The 25,019-nt window shown below is 37.1% G+C and overlaps 1 protein-coding gene across 2 annotated transcripts in view; it reads left to right on the top strand.

Annotated features, from left to right (window-relative positions):
• igf1ra (insulin-like growth factor 1a receptor) overlaps window positions 1-25,019 on the top strand; it is a 154,317-nt gene that overhangs the window by 88,408 nt on the left and 40,890 nt on the right. For both annotated transcript variants that reach the window (XM_051656476.1, XM_051656475.1), the window contains exons 3-4: window positions 20,586-20,889; window positions 22,686-22,822. In XM_051656476.1, coding sequence (XP_051512436.1) covers window positions 20,586-20,889; window positions 22,686-22,822 — 441 coding nt within the window. The remainder of the gene's footprint in view (window positions 1-20,585; window positions 20,890-22,685; window positions 22,823-25,019) is intronic.

Raw genomic sequence — 25,019 nt, 5'->3', positions numbered from 1 at the left:
TCTCATTCACATCAGCTCCATGCTAGGTCCTCCATGTTCCTTACTAGAGATATCTGTTTGCCATTTATACACTAATAAGCACTTGTGAATATTTGTTCTACCTTTATCTGTGATTTTGCTGTGTCTGTGATATATATCGGAACGTAGATAACATTTTAGAGTATTGAAAGCTTTTTAAGCGGTTTGTTACGCAGTGAAATAAGATCGCTTTGTCGGCTTTCATGTGAAATTAAACCTGTGGCGTTTGGCTCTGGGTTTGAACCCACGGTTCTGTGTCCAAATTATCAATAAAGACAGAATCTCATCAGTCCATTTCACATGAAAGCACAGAAAAACAAAGCTCTGAAAGGAAGAGGGGAGGCTAAGCTTGCTCAGCTCACTAAAACCAGCTGCTGCCTCTGAGGGTGATTGTACCGTGGGTCTTGTCCCCCTTCCGAGAACAAAAAAGGGCCACACACACAACCTCTCTACTCCTCTCCCAAAATAAATAGAGTTAAGGAGCAGAGGAGTGTATATCTGTGGATGTGTTGTGCTAGATACTAAATGATAAGTAGCCACCAGTCGGTCGTAGCAGCAGCAGACACTCTGCGACGACCCAAATCTAGACAAGCAAGACAGTGGGGAAGAGCACCATAGAGAAATGCAGCAATCCCAGACTCATCAGCATGTTATTTATGAGAAAGAGAGAGAGAGAGAGACTGCAGAGGGTGTTCAGCTAAGTTATCTAGTCCGAATGCGGCTCCATGTAGCCTCTGTGTCACATTCCAGGTCTTCGGAAGGTATACGATAAGTTTTTGCATGTAACAACCCCAAATTTATTGTAAATTTTCTGTGAAAATCTTAGCGTCTGTTGCATGTTCATGAGTGCATGAGAGAAGCTTGCTCACAGTGGCACGTTCAATCAGGAACTTTTTTGTTAACACTAAACAACGTAAGTTCTCACTTTAACAAGAGAAGTCTAGATTTTCATTGAAAAATTACTTTATTTCAGGTTGTTTCTCACCAAATCCTATTGTATGCCTGCCTTTAGATGAATTGGAATATGATGCACGTGCCATTGGACTGCTTTTATGATACTTCTGGGTTTTAACTGCCATAATATTGAAAATACAGAACCCAGATTAAAAATGTTCCTTTTTTGTTATGCATAAAAAGTGTAATCATGCAGGTTTGGAACAACATGAGGGTGAGTAAATTATGACAGTTTTCTTTTTTGGGTGAACTATTTTTTAAGCTTCACCTAAATCAAATATAATCTGACCATTGGTCTCTTAACGTTCATGAATCTCTTCTTGATTTTTCCCCTTTCTCATATTCCCACACAACTGCACACATTACACACATTCTGACATCCAAAAACCGTTTAAACACAATTTGGCAATTTGCTATCCACCATCTGTCAGAGTAGCAGGTCACTAATGACCTTGTGAGTTTTTGAGGGTAAAGCTGCCGCATCATTTTATCTAGGTTCAAGGAAAAGTCTGATATACAACTACTGCCATCATCCACTTTAAATGTCAGGCCAAATATTTATGCGCTCAACGTGGGATTACTGTCTCCTTCAAGTAATCGTAAAATGTAGACATGCCGTTTTGATTCCAGATGTTGTGCACAAGTGCACTGATGTGTGTTCACCATGCCAAGATGAAGAGTGTGCCAGCAGTATTGAAGCTGTTCTGCAAAGCTACTGATGACTGTCTGCAGAAACAGGGCCTGACAGAGGCAATCCGCTGAACCCATAGTCTCCTGATTGAGCCTGAGAGGAGACAAGACTCCTGATGTGACTGTCCACACGAGACAGAGTGTGTGTGTGTCTGTGCGTGCATGTTAAGCTGTATCGTGATGGTTGGTGTAGTAGATCAGAGCTCCAGACTACAGAATTGTGCAACACATCTGTGACCTCATCACACCAAAAAAAGTCAGTCAGAGATATGAGAAATTATCTTAAAATTGAAAAAGTACATACTTTACCTTTAAATGCAGTTTTTTGATTAATGCTCTCATATGACTGCATTTTACAAATATACTACAAGCATCCTTTGCAGGTATTGTAAGATGTACAAATGAGTGTTAACATATGCATCTTTGCATGTTTTGTTTCTTTCGTTATGCATGTGCTCTGTGTTTGGTGAATTAGGTCTGTGTATTTCTGTATAAGAGTGTGTTGATTTGTGAAGTGAGTCTGTGGCTCCTAGACAGAAGTGGGGTATTTTCTAACCCCCCATCAGCCAGGCAGCGAGCAAGCGCAGGGCTGCCAGGAAACACAGTGCATTTAATGAAGCAAATCTGGGAAGTGAAGTATTTTTAGCAAACTCTTGTGCTGAGAGGAAACACCTCCAAAGCTGTGGAAAACCAAAATAAAACCTCTCGCCTCCCTTTCTCTCTGAAGCAGCCAGACTGTGGTGGCCCATGTCGGTTCGATTTTGTTTTGAGAACTGCCGGGTTTGTAGGAGTGTTACACTGGCAGGGTTGGGAGGGTTACTTTTGAAATGTATTCCACAACAGATTACAGAACACATGCTGTAAAATGTAATTTGTAATGTATTCTGTTAGATTACTCAAGGTCAGTAACGTATTCTAAATACTTTGGATTACTTCTTCAGCACTGGTAGATTTTTTCACTTGTTTTGACTATTAAAAACTCTGCCAGTACAGTAAGACAAAATACACATGTACAATACATTCACTGAAAAACCTAAATATCTTATGCAGTGTTGTTTCTAAAACAAGATAAATCTAATTGATCTTGTTTTAAGGATTATTAGATATTTTTACAGGAAAACAATAAAAAATTATTATCAAGAATTATTATCAAGAATTTTTCCCTAATATCAAAGGTCTTACTAGAAAAAAAGAAATTATGATCCAACGTGAATTTTCTTGATAAAAATATGATCGTTCTGGGTAACATGTGCATGTAAAATGGCTAGAAAAAGCATTTTAGCTTAGCGTAAAGCTGACAATTTACACAAGGTTTATTTCTATTTCTTCTGCTCCAAACTTAGTTCAGACTTACTTCTCTGTCTGCTCGTATGAATGTAACACATCATAAGAAAGTGTTTCACCGCTGTTCAAATGCACTTTGGATCGCATCATTTATATGTATAAATGTTTTTCATCTGAAAGAACTAAATATCAAATGAAACAAATGACAATAAAATGCAAAGTAATCTCTTCAGTAATCAAAATACTTTTTGAATGTAACTGTATTCTAATTACCAATTATTTAAATTGTAACTGGAGTGGAATACAGTTACTTATATTTTGTATTTTAAATACGTATTCCCGTTACATGTATTCTGTTACTCCCCAACCCTGTACACTGACACTGAACAAAACAGAGTCTGGGTGCATTTTTATGTAAAACTACATTGACTGTACAAGGATTAGAATACTTCAACATACATATGAGGATTATATGAAAGCCATACTGAAAGAGAGAGACAGAGAGAACGAAAGACTAATTGTCTGTGTTTGTCTATGGAGTGTGTGTGTGTGTGTTTTGTTTTATTTTATGTTTTGTTTGGTTGGTTTTGAGTTTTGTTTTGTGTTGTTTTTTGGTTTTGTTGTCTAGAGTTTTTTGTTTAGTTTTATTTTGTTTGGTTGTGTTGTATATGGTGGTTTTGTTTTGGTACGTTCACTTTTTTATTTGTAATGATATAGAAATTAAATTGATATTCACATGGAAAGGCTTTTAAATAAAAAAATGAGATGGAGAAATAGAGAGAGCAAAAGAGTGACATCTCTCTCCATAAATAACATTTAGCCTTTGAAAATTTAGCTGATAACATTTAGCTGTATACAGCAGTATTTGGCATGCAGTTTAACACAATCTTTAGATTGCTGCATCATCTTTCTGTCTTACTCATTGTAATCTGTCCAGTAAACACTCTTGTATCTCTTATATAAACTCTTAAATGTGGTCTATCACAAAGTTGTTTTAAAATTGAATGTATAATCTGATCTTTTGTTTGGATGCTAACATTGCCTGCCAATTGCTTTTATCCAAAACTGATTTATTTTTATTTTTTCTGCTAGCCTGCTGGGGTTAGCAAAATTTTCATTGACCCCACCAAAACCAAAAAATCAAATTTCATTAAACATTGTGTTTTCTAAAAAAAAAAAAAAAAAAAAAAAAAAAAAAAGCAAAACTTAAAAAATTTGCAATAATAGCTGGAAATTACAGTATACAGCTATAATGACTGGTAGAAATTCATACATTCTGGAAAAAATGGCATGTGATACAAAACATTACTGACCTGGTTTAAAATTTTCAGCATATTCTATCTTTCCAGACTATCAAAAATTATTCTCGCAATTGAAATCTGTTGGCGAGCTTGATAATGTTACCTTGGTGACAAGTTTAAATCAGCAGAACAGGATCACAGATCAACCAGTCATGCTGGGAATGGGCATTTTGCTTGATCATGAGTGGAAGGTCTTTTCTTTCATGAATTATAATGCAATTTGTGAATGAAACTTCCTGAAACTGTTGAGCATGTGTGTATTTTATCACCAAAGCTAGCTTAAATGATGGAGACCAGAACATTTTGTTTTCTTAGTCCCTTTTTCTCTTTCTCACACACATTCTCACACCGCATCTTTCTGGAAGGAAAAGGGCAAGTGTGTGTGTGCGTGCTTGCGTGCGTGCATGCGTGCGTGTGTGTGTGTGTAAGCTTAGCTAAATGGTGAGAGAGAAGAGAGTGATGGAACTGCCATGCATGCTTAAACACAGAAACAGGTTCATGTTTCACATTTCTAGCTTGTGTTCAAGTTCATAGACCCTGGGATATCAGAGAGTGAGATAAACAGACATAGGTGTATACTTTAGGGAACAAAATCATAAGACAGAATCAAAAGACATGTAACCACTGATTAAAATAAATGAACCTCGTAATTCTGTTTAGATCTGAAATGGACATTTTTCCATTGTTGTCTAATGCTACTGAATAAACCTGAAACCATGTTGATCACTCTAAATGTTAAAATCAGTATACTGTGTACAGAAAATAAGATTCATATACTGTGCGGCTAATGAACCATCATCAAGGGCTGTTAACCCTCTGGGGTCTGAGTGTGTTTTGGGCCCTGGAGAAGTTTTGACATGCCTTGACATTTGTGCTTTTTTCAGTTACTTAAAAACATATTAATGGCTAAAGTCTGATAACACTGTATTCAGCACAAACAGGGCTACAATAATATGTGAGCAACATGTATGTACATGTTTGTATTTTTGAGAAAATAATGTTTTCTTTAAACATTTAAAGTCACTGAAATAAGGCCATATAACACATACTGGACATTTGTTCACAAGACATTTGAGAACTGGATCTTGTAGCCTAGAGTTTTTGCTATAAAATGATGTGAAAACCATCCTGATCACTCATTCATACAACATAATATAGTCATTTAACTTTTGTAAGACACTTTTAGTGTTAGAAAGGCCATATGCGAGGAGGCGTGGATGATCATGAATATTGATGTGATTCACACCTGAGGAGACAAAGACCCCTCCCCTGAGAGAGAATGAATGCGAGGAGACTTAATGAGTGAATGTATTGTTTGTAGCTTATTCACAAAATGAAGTTTAAGTTAAAAGTAATCTGACTATACATTTCTTTACATAAAGACTTTACTTAAAACCTTTGACCTACACTACCATTTAAAAGTTTTAGATCAGTAAGATTTTTTAATGTTTTTAAAAGAAGTCTCTTCTGCTCACCAAGGCTGCATTTATTTGATCCAAAATACAGCAAAAACAGTGATATTGTGAAATATTTTTACAATTTAAAAGAACTTTTCTATTTGAATATATTGTAAAATGCAATTTATTCCTGTGATCTAAGCTGAATTTTCTGCAGTCTTCAGTGTCACATGATCCTTCAGAAATCATTCTAATATGCTGATTTTCTAATATGGGCATATTTACAGCACATTTTACACATTTACACCCGAACAGATATTTGCAAGCACAAGCTTTGTTGATGAGGCAGCATAAACACTAGTTAAAATATAATCTAAACATTCATATTATTTTTATATCATATTACATATCATATTTATATCAAACAGCATACAATTTAAATAACTGCATTAGCCGAAACAACATTTAAATGTAACTAAAACTTGCCTGTTAGGACATATTTCAAATTTCAATACTTTGAATACTGGCTGGCAAGTCTGGAAATAGTCCAACTAGTAAAATATGTCCATGTTGTCCATGTTTATATAAAATAGCATGTCAACTTATGTAAGTAAAGACTTACTCATCCGAAATTATATCCTCGGCTGGATCAAGTCGCTCTTCAAAATGCAAACGTTCATCGGAGTCCCACTCTTCTCCTGAGGAAAATGTGAACTCTTCATCACTATCCAGGAGCTTCCTCACCTGTGTAGCGTGCCATCTTCCAAAAGTGCAGGAAAGTGAATGAATCGGTTGATGAACTTAATGCTTTTTAAGGCATTGTTGGGGGCGTTTACCATTTGCATTGATCACCTCAGCACATTACCATATGAATAGCACACTCTGCTGGTGGGTGGGATCACATTAGCGATAATTAGCTGAGTCAGGAGAAACTATACATCACTTTGTTTCATACAGATTACATTGCAGGAGAATATTTGTTTTTGTGACGTGTTTCAGAAAGATGCTCGCGGAGACAGAGATGCTGAAAGCGCACCCTGTTTATTTTCTTTATTTTACAAAAGCACAAGGTTTTGATGTTATTGTGAGTGTACACAAATAAAAGTAGACACTTTATAGTCTCTAATGATGACTTACACTTATCTGTATGCCCAAAAATGATGGAGTATTTTAAGTTGTTTCCGCTGTTATGAGGAAAAAAATCCAGCAGGACGCGCCAGTGCGTCCGTCGACCCCTGAGGGTTAATGATCTGTTCTCATGACTTTAGAAGTTTGTTTTGAATCTGATGTAAATTAAGAGTCTGTCCATACACTTTATTCCATCCTTTCTCAGGCTGACTAAAACAATACTTGCAAAGCAGACAGCAGTATGCTCAGGTAACCTCCTTAAAGAGGCAGGCATGCACCTAGCAGTCTTACCCACCTAGATCATCAGCCATGTAGGATTAAGTGGAGGAAACATCTATGTGTACTGCTGCGGTTATGCAGAGTGTCTAGAATAATCGACCCTGGGCTCCCAAGTGGGATTGTGTTTCCGGATGAGGATGTAGCTTGATGGAGCCAGAGCATATGATGTATGCTAATATAAATCTACATCTATAATATATTGTTATCAAAACAGGCTATTTGGCTGCTTTGTCAATGTTGAAAATGTTATCTTTTTCAATTATTGTTTTTAATAGTTAAGAACAAACCATAAAATATGTTGGGGGGAAAATCATGTTATTTCAAATATATATAAATAAAAAAAAAAAAACGGCTAATGTCTTAGATAATGTTATTGGGGACGATTTTGCCAACCTTTAGTGGATTGTTTAGTGTTTCCTCTTAAATAACATTTCATCAAACAAGCGCAGTCTAGCTGTTGGCTGGAAAAAGTACATATGTATTTACCATGGTTACAGTACCGCCCTCCCACTCCCCACACCAGGGAGACTCGTTTATCACTTTTCTACTTCAGTCAACATGCCAATCACTGTGGACCTCCACCTACAGTTTCCAATTGGTTGAACCATACACTTCCTAGCCCTTCCCCTTCAGGACTAAAGCACAGGGGAATACGCTGCTGTTCTGATGGTACATTCAAAAATAAAACATCAAGCGTCAGTTATGTCTGATATAATTATTAGTTAGCTATAACGTTAATAATAATTCCTGTTGTGATTTGTTTTAAGCACTTTGTTGTCATTTTTTTAACATTAAAATCAGTGAAATGTTAGGATTTTTTAAATATAATATATTATAACTTTATACACATTTTTATTTAGTGGACAAATAATTATGAGTAAATATGATGCTCTGTATTAAAAAAAACCCCAACTAGGTGTTTTAAAATGTGTGAATGAGCAAACAGGGCTATGCTCATTTCATCACATACATGAGGGAGGACGGCACACAAAATGTCTACTGATTGTTCAATTTAGCATAGTTTTTTCCTATTTCAGCTCTTACTGTTATTCATTCACATCTGGATATCACTGCATTTTCCACTTAAAACATTTGACATATTTATTTTACCTGTTGACTCAGACCGAGCGCGCAGAACGCAGGCTCTCAAGTCGCATTTTAAAATGTGAATGTGTTTTTAACTTGATACGGGAAGTTAAAGGAATAGTTCATCCATAAATGAAAATTCTCTCATCATTTACTCACCCTCATGCTATCCCAAATGTTTATGACTTTCTTTCTTCTGTAGAACGCAAACCAAGATTTTTAGAAGAATATTTGGGAACACTTTCTATGAAGCCCATATTTATAATGCATTGTAAAGGCATTCATAATGTCTCATAGTACACCTTATATTAAGTTATAACTTCTCATAAATAATTATAACTACAGTTATAATACATTATAAGACTTCCCCTATTCATAGTTACTTTAGAGAATAATGCATTATAACACAAGCAACATTCAGTTTTAACGCAGCAGAAGTTAATAAAGTTAATCGTATAAGTGATGTCATGCAAAAGCAACATAGTGTAAACAGACAAAAGCCTTAAAGGAATAGTTCACCCAAAAATTAAAATTTGCTGATAGTTTACTCAACCTCAGGCCATCCAAGATGTATCTGAGTTTCTTTCTTCATCAAAACAGAATTTACGACTTTTAGGATTTCATTTCAGGCCTCCTCCTCTAAACAATGCAAGTGAATGTACTCCATTTTTTTAACGGTCCAAAATACATATTTAGGGTGCATCAAAATAATCCACACGCAAACGATTGATTATTTTGAGAAACAAAACAATACTTATATACTTTTTAACTACAAATGTTCACTTCCGTACATCTCTGTAACGTGCGCTCATGACAGGGATGACGTTAGCTCATTGTAAGGTCACACGTCACGTGGATGAGGCAGGAAGCGCGTCATTGTTTACAATAGAAACTTGCACAGAGCACAGACCAAGTGCCGTTCACAAACCAAAACAGTCCAAAACAATTTCAAAACAATATAAAATTAAATTTAAAAATCATTTCCAAATAATAATAATAAAAAAAACAATGTAAACAATGACGCGCTTCCTGACTCCTCCTCCACGTGACGCGTGACCTTACAAACGAGCTTACGTCATCCCTCTCATGAGCGCACATCACAGAGATGTACCGCAAACATTTGTAGTTAAAAAGTATATAAGTATTGTTTTGTTTCTCAAAATAATAAATCGTTTGGGTTCAGAAGAACTTTATTTGTCGACTGGAGTCGTGTGGATTATTTTGATGCACCCTAAATATGTATTTTGGACCGTCAAAAAATGGAGTACATTCACTTGCATTGTTTAGAGGAGGAGACCTGAAATGAAATCCTAAAAATCTTAAATTCTGTTTTGATGAAGAAAGAAACTCGGATCTTGGATGGCCTGTGGGTGAGTAAATTATCAGCAAATTTTCATTTTTGGGTGAACTATTCCTTTAATGACATGATCATATTATAAGTGGTCTTTGCCTGCTTTAAGTAAAGTTACAAAAGCAATATCTTCTTATAAACAGCCATAACATAAACTTGTAACATACAATACATTACAAGTCAACTTATATAATGGAAGTTATTTATAAAAATTAGTCTCCAAATAAGATGCACAAACAATAAAGTTTATTGAATAGAGTCCAGTACAGAATCAGTTTGATTTGTTTTTATTCTTAGGTGTGTTTACACCCAAGAAGATTGGCTACATGTGTGATCAACATACATATTTAGAGTTTCCAATATATTTTAACATTGTAGTGTTAACATAATTATAATTATGGTTTCAATTATTTATGAGAAGTTATAACATAAGGTGTATTATGTATTATGAGACATCACTAATACATAATAATGCCTTTACAATGCATTATAAATATGGGCTTCATAGAAAGTGTTACCGAATATTTTAGCTCTGTAGGTCATTTCATTGCAAATAAATGATGACCAGAACTTTGAAGCTCGAAAAAGCAGATAAAGACAACATTAAAGTAATCCATTCGACTCAAGTTTAAATAATGTTTTCCAAGTGATCCTGTCAGTTTGGGTGAGAACAGTCCAAAATGTAACTCCTTTTTCACTGTACATCTTGAAAATTGCAGTCTCTAGGCATGATCATGATTTCAAGCTCGATTACACTTCCTAGTGCTTGATGCATGCGCAGAGTGCTAGATGGCACTATAGGAAGTGTAATCGAGCTTGAAATCATGATCGCCATGGAGACTACTGTCAAGATTTATAGTGAAAAAGGAGTTATATTGTTATATTTTGGTCTGTTCTCACCCAAAACCGATTGGATTGCTTCGGAAGACATTGATTAAACCACTGGTGTCGTATGGATTATTTTAATGCTGCCTTTATCTGCTTTTTGGAGCTTCAAAAGTTTGGCCACCATTCACTTGCATTGTATGGACCTACAGAGCAGAAATATTCTTCTAATAATTTGTGTTCTGCAGAGGAAAGTGTGAGTAAATGAGTGTGAGTAAATTTTCAATTTTGGATGTACTAAGCCAATACTGTTGCCTCAGTATTGGCACGGCCTGTGATGTATTGTGCTGTTCTCCCTTGGTGGATTTGCTTTGCGTCATAGAGAGGGCATTTGGTAGACTGCCGTAAACTGGGCTCTCACGCTGGTTCACATTATCCCAAATCTAAGATTATAAGCATCTCTCGGTCGTCTTTGCCCACGCTAGCGTGCACGCAGAGACTGCAGCAGCAGAAGCAGCAGCGGGGTCTGGCTCCAGATGAGCACCAGCCCTGCACGTATCTGTAATTTTCGCATACGGCATGATGATGAGGCTCAGTTTGGCTGCCGCTGTGATGGTATGCAGTGTGATCCAGTGTTTGAGTGTGATAGAAATCAGTGTGTGAGAGAGAAGGGGGGAAGATGGGTTAGCCTTTTTTCCACATGCGCATTTGGAATTACAGTGTGACGCACAACCGTTATGCGAGGCTGTTACATTTCTCTGTTTTTTTTTTTTTTTTTTTTTTTCAGATTCAGAGAACACTATTGAGGCATGTTATATTCTAAGCAAAACAGCACACGATGCATTCATGAAAAAAAGCTTGGCTGCAGATAGGAAATAAAAATAAATAAATAATACAATATTTCTGCACCAATGAAGCAATCTTTTTTGAGTCGTATAATTTTAAAACAAAATAACTGTCTCATGTCTAGGTGCCATGCCCAGCATTTTTGTTTGCACCAGTGTCCTGAAATTTGTTTTCGTGACTGGTGCTGAGCCCAAGAGGATTAACATTCTACTCCCTGATTACTGTGTTTTGAACATTATAGTTATTCTTCACATAGCCCACTAAGTTAAGGCTCTAAGCAGGAATGGCATCCAAGTGTGTCAGTGGGTTCGTATGGGGATAATAACACTGTTTTTACGGCATTCTTATTTCCTGCGTCAATCCAGAAGATACTGAATTTAAGCTTTTATATAATAAGCCCTCGTCATTTCTGTTGCTACCGAAAACATGTCTTGTGCCATTTTTTTCATTGTGGGGATTTGGACTGCTGTATTGCCAGTTTCTACGCAGTCTTGCCAGTTGACTTGCACAGACAGAGAGAAGTAGGGAGGGCTGTTTTGCTCAGTGCGGTGCGTGCATGTTTGAATGTATGTGTGTGTTCTCTGCAGGGCTGGTCAGTTAGGTCAGCAAACAGTTGTCTCCCTCATGACTGCTCAAAGGAGCAGACAGGGTTAGTCACATCAGGACCATCACGCCACAGGGCCCTGCGCATGTGGTTGCTTGGTGCCTTCATGCATGTGGCCATCAAAAGTTTGCCGCTCCACATGTTTTTCACCAAAAGTTCTAGGCTAGAAAAGTGCATGTTAATGTGTACCTGAACTGGCATGTTTTCTTTATAGCCAAAGTCCACAGTAACCTTCAGAGTACTTATAGTATTTCACATTCAACGCTGTTAAGCATCTGGTCCTGTCTTTTTAACCACTGTGAACATCCTTGTTATGTAGTGTGGACTTCTTGTAAAGCAGTGGAAACTCACACAGATTATAAACAGGGCTCGACAATAAGGACTGCCCGATGGCCCGGGGCCAGTATGAGAGAGGTTCGGGCCAGTTACAAGAACTGTCACTTGCCCAATCGGGCCAGTGCTGCATTTATAACGTTAGTGTTAGCAGACAACGAGCAAGAGAACACAAAAAATACACGAGACGAGAGAGCGTGATTATATTTAGCTTACAATGACGCGCGAGTGCATAATATATTGGAAGCGGTGAGGAACAGTCTCGTGAGCGCACGAGCTTGCAGACACCGAGCGCGCTCTCCTAGAACTGTCCTCACTTATTTCCAAGTGTCTTAGCAGCAGCCATCGGTGTTATTAAGCCTTTTTTAGGAGGGCTTCAGCCCCCCTAAAATTATGTAACTTTGCAATCAGCACGTAACTGTTCTAAACAGCTGCAGCCGTAACACTGCACTTGTTTGAATCGTGAGGCATTTTGGTTGCTTTTCCCACATGTAAAGACTGACTGTATTGTCAGCCAATAGCATTGGAATGTGGGCTGTGAAGGAGCATATCATTGGTTTGAGCCACTGAACTAATACGCCCCATTTCCTCATTCAATTTATGAATGAGCAAGGATTAGCGTCTTATTATGACCGATTGACAGAGGAGGCATGTCGCTCGTTTAGTTCGGTAATCCCATTTAACAGGGAGAGAAAGGATCTGGATTAATTAAGAGTAAAAGTGACTAATGACATTACAATGACATCAGGACGTAATTAAAACCTGTAATTACTTTCAGGCTATGTTGTCTTTTTTGTATATTCCTTGATGGTCATGCACAGCAGTTCACAAAATGATATGCTTTGTTGTCATTTGCAGGGAAAACACTTATGTTATTTAAACACTGATAAAGTCTCTTAGTAGACACGCTGGTTTGAATAAAGTATAATTAGGCTTGTTTTGGCCTCTGTGCTTTATCAATGGTTTAATGACTCAAAACACATGAAAGATGTTGATTTGCTGCCACCTAAGTGTGATTTACGAAAATGGTTATCTGAATGAATCGGTAAACAAATTTGACAAATCTTATATATATTTATTTATATTACACACACTGGCGGCCAAAAGTTTGGTATAATGTATATATTTTGCTGTTTCGGAAGGAAATTGGTACTTTAATTCACCAAAGAGGCATTCAACTGATCATAAAATATAGTCAGGACATTGCTGATGTAAAAAACAGCACCATCACTATTTGAAAAAAGTCATTTTTGATCAAATCTAGACAGACCCCATTTCCAGCAGCCATCACTCCAACACCTTATCCTTGAGTAATCATGCTAAATTGCTAATTTGGTACTAGAATAATCACTTGCCATTATATCAAACACAGTTGAAAGCTATTTGGTTCGTTAAATGAAGCTTAACTAAACAAGAGGATAAGTACATCAGAGTCTCTAGTTTAAGAAATAGACACCTCACATGTCCTCAGCTGACAGCTTCATTGAATTTTACCCGCTCAACACCAGTTTCATGTACAACAGTACAGAGAAGACTCAGGGGTGCAGGCCTTATGGGAAGAATTGCAAAGAAAAAGACACTTTTGGAACAGAAAAACAAAAAGAAAAGGTTAGAGTGGGCAAAGAAACACAGACATTGGTCAACAGATAATTGGAAAAGAGTGTTATGCATCTTAACCCCATTGAGCTTTTGTGTGATCAGCTAGACTGTAAGGTGCGTGAGAAGTGCCCGACAAGACAGCCACATCTATGGCAAGTGCTACAGGAAGTGTGGGGTGAAATGTCACCTGAGTATCTGGACAAACTGACAGCTAGAATACCAAGGATCTGCAAAGCTGTCACTGCTGCATGTGGAGGATTTTTTGATGAGAACTCTTTGAAGTAGTTTAAGAAGTTCTGAACATTTTTTTCTTTTTCAAATTGTAACAGTAATTTTTCATGTTATTAATGTCCTGACTATACATTGTGATCAGTTGAATGTCACTTTGATGAATAAAAGTACCAATTTCTTTCCATAAGAGAAAAATCTGTATATTATTCCAAACGTTTGGCTGCCTGTGTGTGTGTGTGTGTGTGTGTGTGTGTGTGTGTGTGTGTGTGTGTGTATATATATATATATATATATATATATATATATATATATATATATAATATTTTCATTTTTGTTTTGGGGCCAGTGAAAATTTTGGCAGGGCAAGAAAAAGTCTGAAGCACTGGCCCAACCGGGCCAGTAGAAAAAATCCTTAGCGCTGAGCCCTGATAAAGAAAAGACCATATCCTTGAAAGTGGCGAAAATGAGGTAGTAAAGTGATTGTAAGGCTGTTGTGTTTTTTTATCAGTTGTTATAGTCTTTCTCCTTTCCTTTCTCAGCCCTAATTGTCCATCTTTCCAGTGGAAGCTATGCACATCTGAGATATTTCCTCATTTAGAAATCTGTGTAATGACGTGGAGCTCTTTGGTGTGGAATGAAAGAGGAGTTTGCCTGGGGTGCCCCCTTTTGGTGGCATTCCAAGAAATGAAAAGCTTCCTGCATCCATTCCCCCATTTGCTACAACTGCATATGCAAAAGGATTAGATAGTGCGAGCAAGTCAGGAATGCTTATGTTTAGGCTTTTTAGAGCTTTAACGTAATTCAATTCTGGGCTAGTTAGAGGACGATGAGATATTTAAGGAGACATGAGCAAGTCAGTTAGGGCTGGAATTAGAGCTGGAAAGTGTGCTGCTATTAAAAGGCCATAAAAGGGCCATGTGGCTATTTAAGGTAATGCAGTTCTCATTTACTGGTCCATGCTATGTCTGTTTTATATGTGTGATATTTATGATAGAATATTCCTAATACTGTGGCCAAAATTATATGACCACAGTTTGAAAGGCGATTGGTCTTAAAGAAAATCTGGGTAGTGCAAGAAAATATAAAGAAATATATTCATAGTCATGAACTGCATAAATCTGCATGAGTCTTGTAGCTACTTTGGACAGCATTCACAGTTGTTTATTGTTGATTTTCTCACACCAAACTTAGCATTAAACTAAGGAATGTTCTAGTAATTTCAGCAGGGTGGCTTATAATGTCGCAGAATGTGCTGAAGAATGCCAAGCATCTCATCTGGCAGGAGTCAGAAAAGGTGTCTCCACCCAGAACCAATTAAGTCCCTGCTGATGTTTGCTCCACCGTAGAGAGTAAAATCATGTCCCAGTGCTGTGGGATCTACTCATTGAACCTCTTTTCATTTGTAAGCAGATGGAGTTAGGACAGGCGCAGTAAGATTAGTGGTGACGTGCCTTTTATTGGCTTATTTAAAGCCTAAAGGGATAGTTCATTCTCTCAACATTTACTCACCCTCATGCCATCCCAGATGTGTATGACTTTCTTTCTTCTGCAGAACACAAACAAAGATTTTTAGAAGAATATTTCAGCTCTGTAGGTCCATACAATGCAAGTGAATGGGTGCCAAATTTCTGATGCTCCAAAAAGCACATAAAGGCAGCATAAACGTAATCCATACACCCCCAGTGTTTCAATCCATTTCTTCAGAAGTGATATGATAGGTGTGGGTGAGAAACAGATCAATATTTAAGTCCATTGTTGATAGAAATTCTCCTCCCTGCCCAGTAGGGGGCAATATGCATGAAGAATATGAATCATCAAAAACACAAAAAGTGAAAGTTTAGATTGACTGAGCAGGGAGGAGAATAGAGTATATATTGAGTTAAATATTGATCTGTTTCTCACCCACACCTATTATGTCACTTCTGAAGATATTATTTTAACAAATGGAGTCTTATGGATTACTTGTATGCAGACTTATGTGATTTTTGGAACTTCACAATTTTAGCAGCCATTCACTTGCATTGTATGGAACAAAACAGCAATTCAAAATTCTTCTAAAAATCTTCATTTGAGTTCAGCAGATGAAAGAAAGTCACACACATCTGGGATGATGATAAGGGTGAGTAAATGATGAGAGAATTTTCATTTTTGGGCGAACTATCCCTTTAAGTGTATAATCTTTTTGATGTCAAAATACTTTTTCCTATTCTACCTTAATATGCAGAGACAACTATCAGTAAGCCATTCATAAGTGGATTTCCCCCCCAAAAACACTTGCTTTATAAACAATGCTCTGTTTGAGCATCCCAGCCAGCTCAAAACAGCAACATTGGCGCAACCAATACCATGAGTTTGGGGGCGAGAATATCTGTTTGCTGACTTATCACATATGGGAGGTATGTTCGTGAAGCCTGTTAGAAAACATTCATTATTTTTGCAATTTCATTTGGTAACGCTTGTAGTGCAGAAATTACACACTTCAGCTTTAAATAAAAATGCAGTGCAAACAAGACAAGAAAAGAATGTGTCCTTGTGATGTAAGGGACATGGTGTCCTTGCTGTGGAGTGAGTGGTGAATGTATTATAGAGGCACAGGGCCTAGCTGGCTCTGGGGCCTGGTGTCTTACTGGCTATGTCACGCCATGCAGTAGCTATATCTCGAGGACTCGACCTCGAGGACTGATAGCGATGGTGGATTTATGGCAGCAGAGATAAGACACAATAAGCATCAGGTGCGCTTTCAAATGCGCTGCCAGCAGGGCTCCATCGTCACGTCCTGTTCTTGACCACCTGCTTCTATCATATGACTGGACTTAGTCCAGCCATTGGAGTGCACAGTACGTTGATGATTTGAAGAGATCCTACATCACATGAACACACTAAAATCCTTCTCATACCAACTTGAGGTAATGATGATGTCACGTTATAAGTGTCATATTCAGTATTGATTTCACTAGTAAGCAAAATGGTTATATTTCCTCTGTAATGTCATGCTGCATGATATGAACTCATAAGTAAAAGGATAAAAATCCCATGTAGTTCTTTGGTGTGCCCTCTGAGTCTGCCAGGCATCATGCCAGGAATCTGTTGCTGGGCGACCAGAAGTGCCGTCCTATGCAGCTTAGTTGCCTCCTCATGTTGAGCTGATGGCACTGGCTACCTAGTAGAGTCCCACTTTGGGCAGCAACCCACCCAGGCAGTCCCTTAGTCAGTGTCTGCGCATAAGCTTTACCGAGACCTTCTGTCAGTTCAGGATTCCTGGACTAGAGCAAGGGAGTCAGGCCCAAAAGTTGTTGGGGGGTGGGGGGGCGGGGGTGTCACTGTCCTTTTATGCATATTGCTGCCCCCTGCGGCATAACGCGGCGCCATTTTGTGGCCTGTTCTGCATAACGCGCAGCCCATTTCAGCTTATCACAGCCGGCCCATAGGGAAAAGTCCCGGTTCTCCCGATGGCCAGTCCGCCCCTGTCGTCAATCCTCCTGCCCCCACTGCCAAGGGTGTATGTAATATGTTTGCTTTATTGATTTTGCTTTAAAAATGTTGTGGCAGTGGGGGCGTGGTCAAGCATCTCTCCGGAGAGAGAGAAAGCGGTAAGGGTGCTTACACCTGAGCTAAATTATGTCTAACACCTGTCTCTAATTTCAGTGAGCACGGGGAGAGCGGCTTAAAAGAGCCACACCGCCAGCAGTCGGGAGAGAGAGAATTACAGGCAGCTGTACTGTGTGTGTTTATGGTTGTGTGTTTTTGTTTAAATTGTTCATTAAATTATTGTTTAAGTTCTCAAGCCGGTTCTCGCTTCCTCCTTTCATTGAGAAGTGTTACAAATGTATTTATTGAAACACAAAAAACTTAATCCAGAGATATTTCTCAGTTCAAATTGCACTTCAAACAAAATGAAAAAGCAATTAAAATAACAAAATGGTCAAGAAATTTGTGTTTAACTACCTCTCATTTGCTGTCACGCAAGTATCCTTATACAAATTAAGATCTAAAGAAAACTATAAAATGTAAACATAATAATAATGATAACTGAAATATAAATCAATTTTAGGTTCAAGGTGTTTTTGTATTGTTTTATGATTTTTGGACCTGCAGAGTTGGGTTCACAATGTATGTTAAGCTCTGTTCAATGGAAATAAAGCAAACGTAACTCCGAGCACCTCCTGAGAATGTCTTAAGTTATTTGCAGCATTCTGATAGACATCAATATTCTTGCAAACTGTTTTTAGATGACTGAAATAGTGAAGAAAGAGTGAGAACTCTTTACATGCGCTTGTTCCGCAAGACATGAACAAACAGCGAATTAGGCACGCATCGATGGCTTCTCTGTTCTTAAAAATGTAATTGTGAAATATAAAAAGAGAGTGTGTTTCTTCAAGCGTGTCTTTGTGTCTTACAGCATTTCTTGTCATGTGTTGCATATTTTTGGTGACTTCTGAGGTCTATGGTTTTGTCATTTCCCAATATTGTTGAACCTCATCTGTCAATGGGCATCGAAATTGGCATCGGGATATTTGTCAGATATCGTCAATATCCGATTACATCGCCCAGCCCTAGTAGTTACCCACCTGCGTTCACCTACTTGTGTAGAGTATGTTTCTGCCTTTAAACTTTGCCGCACATTGTTCTTAAATTTGTTCTGCGCTTTTTGTGCTACATGAATGATACCTCAATTGTGCGGTTTGTTTAGAAGTGGTCAGACTAAGACATATCTTTTGACTCAGGCCATTAAACAAACACCCAAGCCGCCCTAGCAACACCCTAGCAATCGCATAGCAACGTGCCATAAAACACTTAGATTTCACTGTTTTTCTCATGCTTCTCATATTAGAGACAGGCCCTTTCTCCCATTGCTCACTCAAAGCAAGTGATTTCATTGGAATGCTTATTGATCCCACATTTGTCAACAATGTGGTAGGATCACTCGACTCTCCTTAGCAAACACCGAGTGCGTTCAATATGGCTTGTTGCTGAAAGCTTAATTTGAAAAATGCTCCTAATTTTTCGTCTTTTTTAAACTGCTCAAAAGTTTCACTTTCTCACGCTTTTAACAGAAGCTGATCTCTCTTGGAAGAGGAGTATTTTGGGTTATATTATGATGTCGGTAAACTCTCCACAAAGGAACCGATTTGTTTGTCAAGAGCTGATTATAGAGACCCTCCAAACGGACCTGTTTGTTTACATGAAATGACAGTTCAAAGGCTTTACTTGAAAAGACGATTTGAACATGTTACGACTTGATGTAGACAAAGCAATTACAAGGATTTCAGTTTAAAAATTGTTTATGCGATGTACAATACCTCTGAAAGTCAATCAGTCCGAGTTCCCTTGCTTTGCTTTCCCAGGCCTTGCACATTGTTGTGTGTTGTTAGCACACTGTGGAGTGAATTACTCTGTTATTTAGTGGGAACATCTTTTATATAATATAGCTGGTGTTTCTCATGACCCAGCCCAGCCCAGCTCATTTAAAGCCCACCACAGATGGGCCGTGGCTTGCTAGATGCTTCCCAAGTTAATAGTCAAAACTGCAATCCATCTGCTAGCTAGACTTTTTGGCTTCATTCGTCTCTTAAGTCTTCCTCTGCCCCTCCTTATTTCCCCCAAAATTCCCTTTACAGTCTCGAACAGTAATAATATTTATCTGTAGTGAGTCCAGAGCTGCAGTTTACGAACAAGGCTGGCACACAGCAGTGCCAGGCCCTGCAAAAACACACTGCATCGTGACTTCACACTGGACTTCCTCCACTTCTGTGCCCTACTGCATAGCCTTTCTCAGCTATTTTTTAATTCACAGCAAGTCAACTGATCCTTAGACTGGCTCCCCTCATACTGCAGAACATACGCAGAGACTCATACAGAGATGAATGAAAACAAGGACACACACACAGATGTGGCATCAAGCTTAAACTATGTCTTATCGCTCATTAAAAGCACGGACCCCAGATTGGGAACCACTGCCTTAAAGGCAAAAATAGGTTTAGGTTCACCCAAAAATGACAGTTCTCTAATCATTTACTCACCATCATGCCATCTCATATGTGTATGACTTTCGTTCTTCTGCAGAATACAAATGAAGATTTTTAGAAAAATATTCGAGCTCTGTAGGTCCATACAATGCAAGTGAATGGTGACCTAAATTTTTAAGCTCCAAAAAGCACATAAAGGCATCATTAAAGGATTCCGTATGACTTCAGTGGTTAAATCCATGTCTTCAGAAGCAAAACTATAGGTGTGGGCGGGAAACAGATCAATATTTAAGTCCTTTTTACTATAAATCTTGACATCAGAAGTCTCCTTGTTGATCTTCAATCTCAATTGCACTTCCTAGCGCCATGTAGCACTCTGCACATGTGTCAGACACTAGGAAGTCGATTAAACCACTGGAGTGAAATGGATAAATTTTATGCTGCATTTATGTGCTTTTTGGAGCTTCAGAGTTTTGGTCACCATTCACTTGCATTGAAATGACCTACAGAGCTTAGAAATATTTTTTTTTTTAAATCTTATTGTACTGTAAATGAAGAGACAATTTTTATTTTTAGGTGAACTATCCCTTGAAGTGCTCAAAAGTGTCATAATCTTTTTGGTGCCACTCTGTATTTGGACCCTACCATACTGCCACTAACCTGTTTCTCTATATTTGTGCTGTTCTCTTCCAGTGTGTCCAGAGAAGTGTGAGAAGAAGGCGTGTATGGATATGGGCGAGTGCTGTCACCCCCAGTGTCTGGGCAGCTGCACTGAACCAGACAACAATATGGCATGTGCTGCTTGCCAGCATTACTACCATGAGGGCCATTGCGTTGAGGACTGCCCACCAGACACCTACAAGTTTGAAGGCTGGCGATGCATCACCATGGAAATGTGTGCCCGTGTTCACCTGCCCAGTGAGGTGGACTTCGTCATCCACAACGGAGAGTGTATGCCAGAGTGCCCACCCGGATTCACCCGAAATGAGACTCATAGGTATGCTGCCAGGACTGGGTGTAGCAATTGTTTAGTCTATGACAGTGTGCAACGACTCCGTAATAATTAGTCATAACTACATACTTAAAAAAATATATATATATTGAATTTAATGTTGTTGTTTTTTGTTTTTTTGTAACACATAATAGTTCTTGGTTGTTTTCATGTCGGAGATGACCGATAGTACTGACATGCGCTTCCATGAGTGACTCAAATGTTAATTCAGTAACTACTCTTGACTGATTCAGTAAGTGAGTGAGTCATTAGACTGATTTAAACATATGAGTTATGATAACTCATGAGTTTCAGATTGATTTATGAGTTTTTATGGCCAGTTTATAAAAAAAATGAAAAAATAAAAACTGGATAATAAAAGTGTTTTATTTGCAAGTCAGACTGCATTGATTGTTCTGTATTTTTGTTGTGGTGTAACCAGTTAATACATCAAAATACAATATGTATTGTCTTTTTATAGCCTACAGTATTTGGTAACACTTTCCACACTTTCAGCAAGGCTCTATTTGTTAATATTAGTTAATGCATTATGTATTATGAACTAGCAATGCACAATATATTGTTATAGCATTTATTAATCTTGGTTTTTGTTAGTTGATAAAAATACAATTATTCATTGTTAGTTCATCTTAGTTCATAGTGCATGAATTAATGTTAACATATACAAATTGTAATTATAAAAAAATTATTTGTATACTGTATGTTGAAATAAACAAAAGCCAAGATTAATAAATGCTGTAAGTGTATTGTTCATTGTTAGTTCATGTTAACTAATGTACTTAACTAATATTAATAAATAGAACCTGATTGTATTGTATTGTGTTACTACTATTTCAGTTAACAGACACTCTAAGAAACTATAAGTAGATTTTAGTATTTGTTAGACTTGCTTGAAGCATGTCTGTCCATAAACCACTATTCCTAACTGAAAAACTAACTTTTGATTAGTTTTTGATTAATTTGATCCTTTATAGGCAGAAAATCCATAATGTTAGAAATCCATAATATTAAAATGGTAAACGTTTCCACAGAATCTATATTTCTCTCAGAAGAAATCTTCATTAAGCTTTACTTGTGCTCTTTATAGACTTTGGTCTAGGTGGGGGAGTTTAAACTCCATTATTAACTAGCCAAACCTTTATATACAATAATTTACATGAAGTATTTGAACATCTGACTTTGTGAAGAGCACTTACAGTATGTATTTATTTATTTCAGTTTTGTATGCTTGTGCAATTAGATTGAGTTTATTTATGATCGTAAACGTCTTTCAGGTAGGATGTCACCCTGCTGGCACTATTTTGTAGCAATGTATTTTTTATTTTTTTTAGGAAACTGAGTTGTAAGAAAACATCACAAAATAAATATATGTTTTTACCTGGAAAGAGGACATTTTAAATACTGTACTGTACCTTGGACTTGACTTGTTCTTCTACACATTTGATGTGAAATATTAACAGAGAAACTGTTCCACTTCCATGTCACATTTTTTTTGTCGAGTCTGTTTTGCCTCTAAACAGGCCAGACCTGGTTTTGACTCAATGCTAAATTAGTGATCGTCCTTTCACCTGAAACCCAGGGTTCAAACGAGGACTCTGTTAGGCATAAACACATTATAAAACACTGACGTTGTGCTTGTCAAAAACAAGCCTAAACATACTTAATGTTTTGGTGAGACAGTAATCCTGTCACGATTCACTAGCATTTGTCTTGGAGTCTGTGTGTATTTGGCTATGGTCTGTCCTTGACACTCTCTCCCTCCCTCTCTCTTTCACTTGCAGTATGTTTTGTAGCGCATGTGACGGACTGTGCGATAAGGTCTGCGAATCTAAAACTATTGACTCTGTGGATGCTGCTCAGTCCCTGCAGGGCTGCACGGTCATCAAAGGAAACCTACACATCAAAATACGGCGAGGCAGTAAGTACCCTTGCTCTCACCTTACTGTCCCACTACCTCTGGAGATAAGGGCAGGATTTTTCCAATTGTAGATCCAGGCCTGACCCACAGCATCAATATCAACATTGCCACACCCTGTTTTTCTAATTATTAGGTTCCCACAGTCATGGTAAGCCTGAATATATTATATGGGAATTTTAAAATTACAATTTGCAGGCTTGAAAATTCATGAAAATGATTCAGATCATTTCAAAATGATCAAACACACACACACACTTATAAACCTATCTTTGATGTTCCTAATATCAGAGGGTATTACAATTTTGATTTGCATGCCAATATAAGCCGTTTTTATGGAAATTTTTATAGTGCACTGATTCCTGAGATAAGGGACAAAACATGTTTAATGTTTTTATTTTTTATTACTACATTAATTTGAAATGGATATATTTGTAGACAAAGGTCTCATCTAACTAAACGTGTAAGGGAACAGGTTTTTATAAAAATTGACATTTATTCAGTTCATAACTTAGATCTTATTGTGATTAGTGTCAACTCCTTCAGACACACTAAAAAGTACTTTATTTTAATTTGATCCATCCAACAAAAGTCTTTAATTATGTAATAATGGTGTTCAGTAAATAAGTTAAGTGATAAAAAACATTCTATACATTTTTTCTTTCTGTTTTCACACTATTCTGGAAATTCTGACGGAGTAAACAAAATGGAATATTTTTCCATCTTAACCATGTGTTGTACACTGGAGACATTTTTTTTTTTTTCCACAGTTAAAGCTGCCTCTATAACCTTAACCAAAATGACAAAATTTGTCCCACAACTCAGACAACAACAACAGAAATTCATAATGGGAATGACGGAGTTGACATGTTGAAGCTGTGACCGCAGAGATTATTTGTTTAAAATGGGAAAAAATATCAAACTTACCAGACCATGTGTCCTACTGTTGCATCCACCATGAGCAGGAGGTGTGAAAGGGGTACTCAGCATTATAGCTAACCATGAAAGTGTCTGATTTATTCAGCAGTTGATGCAAAGTGAGGACACAACTTTTATAGACAGTTTTTTTAATGGAAAATATAATTGAAAGTTTGCTTTATGTATTGTTTAATATTTTACATATCCCTTCATTTTATTATATATTTGTATTTATGAATTTGTTGCATTTTTAAACACTTGGCTGTGTTTTGGCTGTGCCTCGTCTGGCTGTTTAACATCTTGCTGAGGACAGGTTAAGTTACATGTGCTTCCAAGTATAGAGCATGCATTTTTTATAACTTCTAATGAAATTATTAAAAAATATATAAGTAATAAATGCCCTGAGTATACACTTTCCTTTAGATTGAACTTTTCCAGTATTTTTATTATTATGAATTTCCTGATTTTTAATGTAAAGATGACTTTTGACATGTTTTGTCCCTTATCTCAACCTTTTTTCAAGTTATGCTCTGTTATAAAATATTTCATTGGCTAAATGTGGATGACAAAACAGTACAAAGTTGGCAAACTCTGGCTCTAAAAAAAAACTTTTGTTTTAACTTTTAAACATTTTAATTTTTTTTTTTTTTTTTATGTTTTTTTTTTTTTTCTTCACATTTTAGAATAATAGTAAAGTCATTAAAAATATGGAATAACATAAATGGAACTATGGGAATGATGTTGTGACTAAACAAAATCCAAAATAAATCAAAACTGTGTTATATTTTAGCATCTTCAAAGTAGTCACCCTTTGCCTAGAATTTGCAGACATGTACTCTTGACATTTTCTCAACCATCTTCTTGAGGTATCACCCTGGGATGCTTTTTAAACAGTATTGAAGGAGTTCCCATCTATGTTGGGCACTTATTGGCTGCTTTTCTTTATTATTTGGTCCAAGTCATCAATTTCAAAAACTTTTTTTTTTTTTTTTAATAAAATTATAGTTTTATAATGAAATAAATTAATATGTTGGCACAATTATATTTTTGTCTACAAAACTAATTTCAAACATTTAAGCATACGCCTTCAGATCAAAAGATTTTTAAGATCATGAGAAACATTTCAGTCAAGTGTTTCAGAAGTTTTGACCGGAAGTGTATATGATATATATGTGTAACACACACACACACACACATTTTGTCTTTTCTATTTTCAAATGCTTGTTTTACATTTGAGTTTTATTTAGGGTTTTTTTAAGGGGAAAAAAGCCTATCTAGGAAA

Source organism: Myxocyprinus asiaticus, chromosome 26, assembly GCF_019703515.2.
Source record: "Myxocyprinus asiaticus isolate MX2 ecotype Aquarium Trade chromosome 26, UBuf_Myxa_2, whole genome shotgun sequence".
Lineage (NCBI taxonomy): Eukaryota > Metazoa > Chordata > Actinopteri > Cypriniformes > Catostomidae > Myxocyprinus > Myxocyprinus asiaticus.
Note: the sequence above shows the minus strand (reverse complement) of the source record. Positions and strands in the feature narration are given on the sequence as shown.